The sequence below is a fragment of the Haliotis cracherodii genome, unplaced genomic scaffold (genome assembly GCF_022045235.1).
Source record: "Haliotis cracherodii isolate W230 unplaced genomic scaffold, xgHalCrac1.p SCAF_2, whole genome shotgun sequence".
Lineage (NCBI taxonomy): Eukaryota > Metazoa > Mollusca > Gastropoda > Lepetellida > Haliotidae > Haliotis > Haliotis cracherodii.
In genome coordinates this window covers 51,251,558-51,264,369 of record NW_027266275.1, presented here as the reverse complement: position 1 = coordinate 51,264,369, position 12,812 = coordinate 51,251,558, and the positions used below count along the sequence as shown (strand labels likewise).

The following is a 12,812-nucleotide window of genomic DNA, read 5'->3' as shown; positions in this document are numbered from 1 at the left end:
CAGGTACACATACTTCCTGTCTCACCTGTCTCTGAGGATCGTCCACAGCTCTCCTCCCACACACACCTCCATCAACAGGTATACATACTTCCTGTCTCACCTGTCTCTGAGGATCGTCCACAGCTCCCCTCCCACACACACCTCCATCAACAGGTATAAATACTTCCTGTCTCACCTGTCTCTGAGGATCGTCCACAGCTGTCCTCCCACACACACCTCCATCAACAGGTATAAATACTTCCTGTCTCACCTGTCTCTGAGGATCGTCCACAGCTCTCCTCCCACACACACCTCCATCAACAGGTATACATACTTCCTGTCTCACCTGTCTCTGAGGATCGTCCACAGCTGTCCTCCCACACACACCTCCATCAACAGGTATACATACTTCCTGTCTCACCTGTCTCCGAGGATCGTCCACAGCTCTCCTCCCACACACACCTCCATCAACAGGTATAAATACTTCCTGTCTCACCTGTCTCTGAGGATCGTCCACAGCTCTCCTCCCAGACACACCTCCATCAGCATGTACACATACTTCCTGTCCTTGAACGTCTTGAACAATCTGCAACAACATACAATGTACTCACTTAGAGATGTAGACACCGACCCTCGTCTACTACAGTGTTCCCTCGTTATTTCGCCCTTCAATATAGCGCTAACTCGGTTATAGCGAGTGGTAAAGCATGGCTCCCAACATTTTCAATAAACTCAAGTTTTCCAATGACACGATGTTTTCCCCCATCTCAGAAAACATTATCAGCTGATCACGGCGATCACGTAACACCGGAAATACCAGTCAACAAATCCGAACCAAAGTACGCAATTTAATCCTATTTTTATAATATCTGGTAGACTAATAAAAAAAAATGTTCATTGTTTATCTGGACTAATGTTGCAATATATATATCTTAATTATATTTAAAATTTCATTCAATTATTAGATTCTATAATAATGTTTACAATAATTTCGGCAAAATCGTATGCGAAGTGATCGGTAGATCGCACAACTCACCGTTATTAACAGCAACCACAGTCAGATTACCGCTATTGACGCCTTGAAACGAGCTTTAGTTGCAAGAGAATGGATACACATATCATAAATGCTGTACCATGACTCGCTAAAAGTCTTATTTGAGGCAGTTTGACTATTAAATGTCAACGTAACGTTTTCGCTATCAAAATACATATAGCGCGGGAAGTCCCTACGGTGACTGGTCAAAATCGCTTCATACGTAAAAAAATATCCTGCATACAATCTGTACCAAAGTGCTATGCTTGTGGTTCTTATAATTTTAAGTATATATGGTGGAAGCTGCAACTAAAATAACACGATATTGGAATATATTATTCCCGATAAAATAATAATATCAGATACAATTTCTTCCGACCATTGCATCAAATTTCTTTAAAGTGGTATCACTGGGTATGTTTTAACTGAATCACCGGTAGATTGGGAGGAAACGCGTGCACAGCTGATTGCTATTTCCAGCTTAGTTTACAAGAAAATACACACTCAAATAAATCTTTTTTTACACTATGAATCATAAGTAACTTCTATTCTAATCTTTTTTGAAACTCAGAAACATGCAACGTAGATTGTGATAGGTAGGCAGAGCATGTATACTGTTTTGTTGGTCATCTACCACCTACGACTCGACCTTCGTTAAACCACTGATCGTCTATAACGCTCATCAATTATTTGGACCCCGAAGGTGGCGTTGTAGCGAGGGATCACTGTAGTCCATGCTTGCTACAACAATCATCCACAACGAAAAATAATACAAATCATGATATTCTTTTACTTCCCATACACAAGAAAACCCTAAGAAAAACTTATTACAGTTATACAATTTAACAACCCTTACCAAATTGATTGTACAACACATGGGACGACCAGCACATAAACTACTAGTATCTGTCTGAACCACAACATAACATTGGTGTGGTTTGTGTTGATATCCCACTAATTATACTCCACCTCATGTTCAACACAGCAATCAAAACACGTCATCATTTAAGTGCAATAATCTTGATTCTACCATGTCATTGTAGGATGATCTAATTTGGTTGGTTAACTATACTAAGTTTAAAGTGATTAATGAGTGCTAACCACTTCTGAGTTTAGGGCCGCTTCACATTGTGTAGGAATTATTTGCACAAGAGGCACCAGCGTCAATGTAAACAAACATGTCATCCAGTTTGCTGGGATGGTTGATAGATTTCAATCAGCAACATAAATGACAATTTTGACATGCATGGAAATCTTGAATTAGAGCTGACATGGTTTGATGAGGAGATGGAATTTCCAGAAACAAGGTGAACAAGAAAATGTTGCAGGTACAATGATTTTCGTCATGTCTACTTTTAAGTTTATCGAATAAAAGGCGAATGCATTCGTGCCCATACATTCTTACAGATGACTGAAAAGTTGCTAATTTCTTCAACAAAAAACATTAAAGTAATTTCAAATTATTTTAATTTGCGTAACTATTTATACAAATTTTGATTGGAAAACCACAATTCAGGCGATTCAAACCCATCAATGAGAAGGGATTGGAACACCTAATTCTTGATGCCAAAAGCAAGAGTACACAGAAATCAATGACATGGGGTGTGCAAGAAGAAGAGTTAGTTTTAAAAAACATATTTTATTTATGGTAGAATAAACCTATCCTGTTTCAAAGTTTGAGGCAGTTCATCGTTGATTAAACACTGCTAAATGTTCCACTTAAAATCTCATGCTAATGCAAACAGTGTTAAATGATATTTAGCGGTGTTTAATCAACGATGAACAACCTCAAAATTTGAAACATATTAGGTTTATCTCCTAAATAAACAGTCCCCGCTGTATTACGTGGTCACAGAACATTTTGCAGAAATGCCCACTCAGTGCAGAAATGTACCCATATTGCAGAAAATCACATTTTGTGTAGAACGTATACAGAATTTTGCATTTATCTGCTGCAGAAATCGTCAAATACACTGCAGAATTTTAACATGTGAGTCGTATGCTTTTTTAAACATGTAAACAAATATTTATGCTATTTTAAGTGAAGTTGACAATTGTATTATAGCTTACTGAAAGTGCATGTCTGTATGTTAACACTAGTGATCTCCAGATTCACTTCAAAAAGCTATTCGAGCCATGGATCAGTTTATCTCAAACATGACTGCCACATATCAAACAGGTGGAACAAGAAAGAAGTGAGCAAAGCTCACATACCCCCGTTATCCCCGCTGGTCAACAACAAATAGTAAATAGTTTGTTAATTAATGAAATATACATGTTGCTTTAAGTCAGACGAACTGCCCTTTCCTTTGTAACGCCATGAGGATGCATTATGTTTGAAATGAACACATGTTTTTGCAAATATATTTCAATCTAGTGTATGATAATAAATGCTTAGCACAACATACATTCTTGATGTTTCTAAATGTATCCATGGAAACCGCAAAAATGAAAAAAATCAGAATCTTCAAACTAGCAAAAGGCACAAGCACTCATTGTGGTTAATGTGTGTAGAAAGTTTGGCGTAGCTAGGGTGCATGGTTAAAAAGTTATGGGCCATACAAATGCTCGGACGGATGGACAGACAGAATGCTACATACAAAATACAAAATTCATGACAACTATTGCCTAAGTTGCGCAGAATTGTGTGCAGAATTATCAGAATTTGTTGCAGAAGTTACTCAATTAAGTATTGAATTTGTAAAAGGTTTTGGCTGCAGAATACAGCAGGGACGGATTAAAACCCATTTCATCTTTAGACATAAGGAAGTACAGCCATTCAATAAGCTAGTTTGAACCTACCTTTCTGGTGAGCTACAATTTGGATAGACCATGATGAAATTTGGAATAATTTTTACTATGTATGTACCTGTGTATCCCTGTCATGGCAAAACCAGCAATATGTTACAAAAATAGCTTTTGAAAATCTAAACTAAATCTTATTATTATGGATCTGCCGACTTCTCTCCTAGACTCTGACCTAACCAGGAGAAACTGTGGCTCTCAATGCTGATATCAATGGTTCCTCATCTGATTAGTCTGGAATTTAAATTATCCCACTCATGTCAATGATAGGAAAAGTTGGCTCCGTTCCATCACAAATTAGTTGCATTAAACAAGATAAATGTCAGTCATCATCTGCGTCTTTGGGTGTTGTATTTCGTCATCATTCTCAGTGAGTGTCATACAAGGTATCAACACGGCTCTCAATGACTACTGGTATATTTCCATCCTGTCATCAAATACCTCCATATTACCGGAGTACTGCTCCGTGTGGCTGCATCATCATGGCCGCCGTGCCACCATGCAGGGACAGCAGCATTATGGGGATACTATCACATGTCCAACAGCAGACATCAACTCTATATATTGATCTATCTGTCTCACTATGTGAAGTGGATGGTCGTTGCTGTCGATGTACACAGAACTCAAGCCCACCTCTAGAATCATGCCCTATACCACTGTGTCATATTCCATCAAGTAACGTTATCACAATAAATGTCAAACATTGACATTATTTTTTAATAAAACTGATAAATGATGACAGTTTTGTCTTAAACAAGAGCAGGCTGTTCATCATCCACATTGCATGGCCCTTCACTTGTTACAATAATTGTAGACAAAACAAATTGCATGACAATCATTATCAAGTTCTTGGTCTGTTGCTATTATTTTCTTTACTAAATCAGGCACAGTAATTTAAACCAATGTGGTTTCCATGGAAACCAACAACATAACATCAATTAATTTTTTTTACCATCAGAAGAATGCACTTATTTTTATCATAGTGCAGTTATTTTGGGATCACTCTTAATTTACTGGATAATGCTTGAGCTGATTTGTTGCTATCACTCATCTGTCTACATGAAAACATAAGCCAGAGCTCCTTGGATTTCAAATGTCAATCTTGGACAGCAATGACTAATTACAATTTTAATATAAACACAATTAGCTTGATACTGATGTAGAATCAATACCTGTGGTGAACATCTGTTAATATCCTGTGTAACATTGGCGACACAAAGTAGCTCACACAGAATCCCTCACAGCAACAAAAATAACCTAAGATTAAAAAATAATAAATGATTAAAGGGAAACAACATTCCAACTCACAGTCGTCGAGTAGGCGCTGTTTTAATTAGCCCATGTAGTCACCAGAAGCTAATTTGAGTCAGTGAACCAACAAACTGGATTTGGACCACCTCCTTGACAGTGAGGGGGAAATCCCCTTGAATCTTCGAATTTGATTGGGTGATGCTTACTATAACCTTTCATCTTTCAAAATCTGTCCGCATGTGTGTGCAATTATGTAGTTTAGTATACAGCAGATATGTGTACTTATTATTTTTGCAACAATAAAGTCAAGTTCATATACTCAAAACAGCCATGACCCTTATTTTCCAGGCAAATTTCATATAATACAATTATTTTTCCTTTCTTGTCTTCCATGTTTCATGGTATAACCCTACACCTGTGAATTTGTTGTCATTCACTTGATGCTCGGTTAATGACTTTAATACAAATATTTAGTGGTAGAACCACCCAGATTACCTGACAAAGACTATGCAAAACAACTCAATAACGTTCACCCTTGCTTCTGAGGGTGTAGAACTGTCTGTGGTAATTATTCAAACTGAGATTGGGTTTATTATCCAGGTCTGATGTAGTCAATGTATTACATGTTATGTAATATACACGTGGCAGCACAGCAAGAGAGGAATGATCAGTTGAGTTGCTAAAAATAAAATTGATCAAAGGATTAACCGATAATATGTTGATTGATTAATCACTGTTAACTTGCACAGTGGATGTGTCAAAGGTAAGTGTTTATATATGTAGGTTTACTGGTCGGTTTGTTGTTTAACGCCGCACTCACCAATATTCCAGCTATATGATGGTGGTCTGTAAATATTAGAGTCTGGAGAAGACAATCCAGTGATTGATATCATGAGCATCGATCCACGCAATTAGGATCGATGATATGCATCAACCAAGTCAGCAAGCCTGACCACCCAATCCCGTTAGTCGCCTCTTACGACAAGCATGTACTGCTGAAGAACTGTTCTACCCCGGATCTTCACGGGTTAAAAAAGCAGATGGAATACACCTTCATCTGGGAGTGAAGTGCCCATGTATAAACAACATACTTTATTCACTATAACACCTATGTGAAACACCTGAAAAATACTTTCGTGATCAGTTGAGAGACGATTATATATATTTTAAAATATTACATTGCTACAAAGACCATTTCTTTGTACAGCTTCAGCTGTATGGGATATTAATGGAAACATTCCATCGAACATTGTATCTGATTAATATTTTAATATAATTATTACTTATGATATTTGCATTGTGTTTTCATGTATTTTCTCTAGCAAGAACGTGAGAGGACACAGTGGTAACTAATCAAATTGTTCCATCTGAAAACATATCCAGCAAGTAATATCAGTTGTTTCAAAGTGCTACACTTTTGGTTGTTATTATTAAAAATATACATTGTAAAAGTTCCAACTCAATATTAGAATATATTATTTCTGCTAAAATATTAGTTTCAGACACAATTCATCCAATAATTACATCAAAGTTATATTTATTTGGTATTTTTTAACCAAATCACTGGTAGAAAAAGTGTGTACAGCTGTTTGCAATTTCTCGCTTAGCTTACGAGAAAATACACCCAGTATTCATTATTTCTGCAAATAAAACAATGCCCAGCAGAACAGAAAATACAATTTAAATGTTATGTCTATTCATAATTTATCTCAAATTTCCCATTTTCATGAACCAAGTCTGTTATCACCTGTTCATTTACCTGAATTCTCTGAAGGGATACCATGTACTTTTTGGTTTAAAGGAATTTATTCCATGAGAATATCGGCAAACCATCCTTATGGGCTTATTTGAATGCCTCTCTTGATAACAAAAGTCAAGGAATACAATGATAGAGTCTGTGTGTGTTGGAAGGAAATAGTAACAAATCAAATTATGGTAGTTTTAATCTGTCTGAAAACAAGATAAAATCATGCTCAGATTGAAGAATTTGTGTGTTAGTTTCATCAGATTTATGTGGTTGCCATACAAAATCAAGTTAAGATCACATTTATTTAGATAATAATACCTGTTCTGTCAGATTTTGTCAAATACAGTCAAGTCTCGTTAATCCGACAATGGGCTTTATCCGATTAAATCAGTGCTATTCAGACCTATTAATCCGACAGTCTCGCACTCTGACTCTGAGGGAAACAGCTCATTAATAAATCTTGTTAATCCGATACAGTGATCAGCATGCTCCGTGGTCATCTGCCTGCGAGTACACAGCCTGTGTTTTGATGTGAGACGAATCGGCTGGTAGCTGCATATTACAATGGCTGCAGAGATAAACTTGCTTAACAATAAACACTTAATGCTTTAAAGAAAAATAGAAAACAGGATTAATCACATGCTTAGATTACCTCAATTTCATAGATAAAATCGGCGAGGACATCCCATTACAGGTCACGTCAGAACAACCTTTCGCGAACTATGACCTACATAACATAACATAACATAATGACGGATAGCATCATTCTTTCAAGTTGTGTATGCAATAATCAACAACAAAAACACAAGTCAGTCTGGCTGTCGCTCTTTTGTGTATACAGTGATCCCTCGCTATTGTGCTCTTCGATAAAGCGCTACCTCGGTTACTACGAGCGGTAACGCATGGCTCCCAAAATTTATGTACACTTTTAATACTGAGAGTTTTACACAGACATAATTGTATTGTTGTTCGTTGTTCATTTGCACATAACGCTTCTCATTGCATAATCAACCGTTTATCGCTGAATGGAGTTCTAATAATCTGTTTGAAAACATCCGCGGCAAGTCCCGGAAATACGATTGTTCAACTAGTTAACTTTTCACACTATACATCCTTTGATCTTAGCGCATGCATGCAATAAAAGAGAACCACAAGCGAAGTTTATTTTCTTAATTAGTGGGCAATCCAATTGGAGGCGACACTGTCAACTCACATGTAGTTGCTGTCACAACACGGCGGTCATTCCTTTTGATTCGGATCAAGTAACCGTATCAAACCAATTAATCTGGCTTAAATGTGTATCTATATTTGTATGAATGCGCATAGTGCTGGTCAAAACTCTCGTTTTCCGTATTTTAAGCAACATGACCAATCAATGCCAATGCCAATCAATTTGTTTCTAATGACGCTTTCTTGCCAAAATCTGCTACAAGTTTCGTGATTGGTCAATTTTGAGCACGTGACCTCAGGCAGCCAATCAAATTATAGCTGTGATACCATGCTCGTGTTTGATAAATTTCAGAAGTTGGCGAAAGATTTTTGTTAAATCGTGTTATTCTGAACTTTTTAAGCAGGAAATCACGATATATATTAAAAATATGGAACTTCGTGAATGTATCGTGCTAGGTTACGAGCTGTGACACAGATTTTTCATGCATATATTTTTGCATTAAACGTTGTGTCCGAGCCGAGAATTCAAGGCGACGAAAGCCGAGATGTTATTTGACTTACATTACACGCGATCGCACGAAACGATGGAAATAATAACTTAGATGTAAGTTTGATTACTTTTAGATATATTTTTGTTGATTTTATTTATTACTTTGTATAATATATTTAAAGATTTGCTTAAAACGTCTTTATTTTGCTCTTTGACATGTTCGATGCGGACCCATTGTTGAAATGTGTGTCCGAAAATTTATACATCGCAGGAAATAGTGAATAATTTTTTAATTTATCGATAAAAAATGATAAATTGAAATGGAATACGTATTTCAGACATTGTGAAATGTGACAGATTTAATAAATGAATGATATTACAGGTAGATCTAGGTCCATAAAAATATATACTATTTTGACGTGACTTGAGATAAACACATATTGATGATTTGAGATTTGCCGAGCGTGCTCCCCCGCCTCGGCCTCTGTTAAACGGCTCATCGTCTATAACGCCCACTAATTATTTGGACCCCATTGGTAGCGTTGTAGCGAGGGGCCACTGTACCTTTGTTATGATATTACAGCTTCTCATTCTCCGATAGGCGTCATTTCACGCAGCACAGCAAGAAAAGCCCCGAACACAAGTCAAACCAGTCAAAATTATAGTCCATAATAAGCAAAATTTGAATCCGTGAAGAAAAAGTCGATCCATACTTCAATACTTTCAAACTTGGAGTGTTGTTTTCCTTTAAACAAAATTGAACAGTATTCTGTTCAAAGCACATGCTCATTTAACTCCTACTTAAATTTTTAAGTCTTATTTCAAGATGCTTTTTAAAGATAAAAAAGATTGAAAATCAATGAGCATTTTCAGAATAAATTTTTTAAATCTTGTGTTATTATCTCTATTTACATAGCTATTACTTTCTGTGAAATTACCCACTGTCACAACTAATAATTAGTTTTCTAAAACTTGGCATATTGACAATGGCTTAAGGAGACAGTATGATAGTTTTGACTGGGATACATGTTTGTAAAGTACAGTTATGACATCATAATACAAAAAAATACATTGAAAGCTGTACACCACTCTTCTGGGTTCTTGTACAATCAGATGAAGTAGCATTGCGACTTACATATCACACAGAAATGCTACACATCATCACAAATATCAGCATTGTGTTACACAAATGATGAAACATCCCCGACATCATGACCATCCATTTAGCCCGAGCAGGAGGTTCCTTCCATGCTTTCTTCCCAATCCAAGCCAAAAATAATTCTAAAAACCACCACAGGGCCAATTTTCACTTTATCTGTGTACCAACAAGCTATATCTCATATGCTGTTTGCTTGCTGTTTAAAGCTCTGCACGCTAACGTCGAACCCATTCGACAGAGGTGTCCATCCCCGTGCATCTGATGTCGAACCCATTCGACAGGCGAATAGCATAACAACACCCCAAAATAAAACTCGCCATATCTATTTACCAAGAAGGCTTTGCGTAACATTTAAATTACGTATGACATGCATAAATGCTCAGCTTGTTCAATATCAAAATGTTCAGTCATTTATTTACCTCAAAAAGAAAATATTGCGAGTTAAAAAAGTTTCGGCCAAACTTCTCGGCACACAACTACCAGAAACGGCCATTGTTGACTTTTGGCACTTCACGTTGAGCGGCATGCAGTCCGATATTTTCTTTATAATTTCATCATTTTTGCTATTCGATCATATTTTTTTTTTGCTGACGAAAGGAAAACACTCATGTTCCTTTATTTCTAAAAATTAGCAACTTTCGGTGTAACTAATTGTAAACAAAAACAATCTGAATCGTAACATCATCGATTGGATGGAAGTTGAACGATCATGGCAACGGCGGTAAACAATCAACTCCACATGCATAGTTATCCCGTTAGACTATTACAATCATTTTGTTACATCTAACTTAATTTTCTAGAATTATTGACACGTATGTATAAATCTTTGTAAAAAGAATTTCATTTTTAAAGAGTTTGCAAATGATTTCGTCGGATAAACTTTCCGACACATTGACAAGCCGACAAACGTCAGTGATACGTTTGGGCGTGGCCTAACTCGCGATTTGTTGAGTTGAACAAAGTCAACTAACACTGCGAAAAATTACAGATATTGGATGATACGCAAAATCTGAACTGATATACATTCTAGGTAAACCATTCAATAGCAAAATAATGCATTTTACGTGAAATAATCAAAATACTTGAAATTTTAGCTATCATTTCTGAAACCGGAAGCACGTACCGCATGTGACACATGGAAGCAAAATATGCAAAAGTTGGTAAGCTATCATAAAGAAATTCCGAAATAGATTCAAATTCAAAAGAAATACATAATTTACTAATTTTCGTCAACTATTTACTCTTTATTGATCTGGAGAGCAGTCTTCACTCATATTTGTTTCATATTTCTTCGTGATTGTCGCCATCAAATGTGTAAGTCTAAATCCGAAACCGTAATGGATTTCACGCTCGATGATTTTAATTTCAAAATATTTTCTAAAAACGATCGCAACGGAGAGCGATACAACGTATTGATATGCCATAATAATAACATAATATTGTTAATGGTCTAACATTACAAAAAGAACAATTTAAATATTAAAGATGTTGTTGAAAACTTTCTGAGAACCTCCCATCCTCTGAACCGATAACATTTTGGTACACAACGAGGTAGTGTAAATATATATAGATTCTAGGCTCCTATTTATATATGTGTGATTTTGTACCCAAAACAAATTAAATTGTACCCAAAATACTTTGTGAATTTGTACCTAAGAAAATAAGACAATAGATCTATAATTATATTTATGTTTTAATGTAGATGAACAGAACACATAATAAAATATTTCATCAAGTTCCAAATATGATTATGACTGTGATCCTTGAAATTGATTGTTTAGTTTTGAGAGAAAATTGACGTCTTGTCACTGAAGAAGAGGCCAGTTAAGTTGGTTAAACCTAAGTTAGAATGAATTGTTTTGATAGGAAAGTGATATTATGTTAAGTTTAAGACACCAAATTAATGTATATCTTTGAAATAATTCTAGGTAGATCTACAAAATCACATACCCATTTGGGTAACAAATTACTAGAAATTTGGGGTACAAAAGTCACCACTGTACATTTCAACTGATTTTCGTGAATCAATGGGATAAAAAAAATTCGTCTGAATGATTCCTTTTCTCATTTTTTAAGACAAGAATTTGTTTTACATAACAAAACAGGCAGATCTACACGGATCACGTTTAGTCCTAAAAATGTGAAAAATATGGACACCTCAGAAATGAGGGCTTATAAGGTTATAATTCTACCTAACTAGTCACATGGTTTGACTTAGATCTAGGTCTATCTAAGAAAAGTCCTTATGAAAATCTTTTTTTAATTTTTTTATGACACTTACATTTCTGGCACTTAGACAAAGAGTATTCAAGGAAAGACAGATATGTTTTTGAATGAAAATATGACTTTCCTTTATAATTCTTTTTTCATGATGACAGGGGAACTTTTATACACACCAGCTGAGGAAGTTGTGATACTGTGATTGCATACAAAGAAAACAGTTTGGAAGCAGTACCTGTATGTATAAAATAGACCACATAAGGTGAACAAAAGTAATGGATTGGCTGACTGGAAAAAATACATCTGGCAAGGGTAAACATGTACACAGGCATGTTTCTTTTCATTCCAACCAGAAGACTGAGATAGCATTTTCTAAGAAACCTATGGCAAACTTACCAGCTTATGTGCCACCATGGTTCTTGTGATTAAACAAACAAAAATGTCATGTACTGTTACAAGTACTGTTACTGTAATTAAATTAAATTAATTCCTATTAAATCATATTTCAGAATTGTTTTATTTGGAAACAAACCACATAATGCACAAAATTAAGGTCCATATGAGTTTAGTATGTATATATACATGTTAAGGATCTGATTTAATCATTATTCATGGAATACTAAAATTAAAATGATGACATCAGAGAGTTACTTATTCACATAGTTGATTTTCAGAGTGCAAGATAATAATTGTTGAATAAACATGTTTAAACTAAAGATAATAATTGAAGTTTGATCAGTTACACTGTGCTGATGCAAAGACTAATATTTACTGTCCCCACACACCATCATTGTGGGAAAAATAACTCTTAAATATAACTTAAAATTTTAAAACCTGTAAAAAGCTGTAAATAATTAAACAATTACAAATCTATCATCAATGCGCAATCATGGTGGTCTTCATATTTTTGGAATAAATTTAGAAATCCTTCGTGAAACTCTTCTAAAATCATGCTAGA

The 12,812-nt window shown here is 35.6% G+C and overlaps 1 protein-coding gene across 2 annotated transcripts in view; it reads right to left on the bottom strand.

Annotated features, from left to right (window-relative positions):
- Positions 1–12,812, bottom strand: part of LOC139469229 (cGMP-dependent protein kinase 1-like) — a 102,993-nt gene that overhangs the window by 8,777 nt on the left and 81,404 nt on the right. For both annotated transcript variants that reach the window (XM_071251367.1, XM_071251368.1), the window contains one exon: positions 476–565. In XM_071251367.1, coding sequence (XP_071107468.1) covers positions 476–565 — 90 coding nt within the window. The remainder of the gene's footprint in view (positions 1–475; positions 566–12,812) is intronic.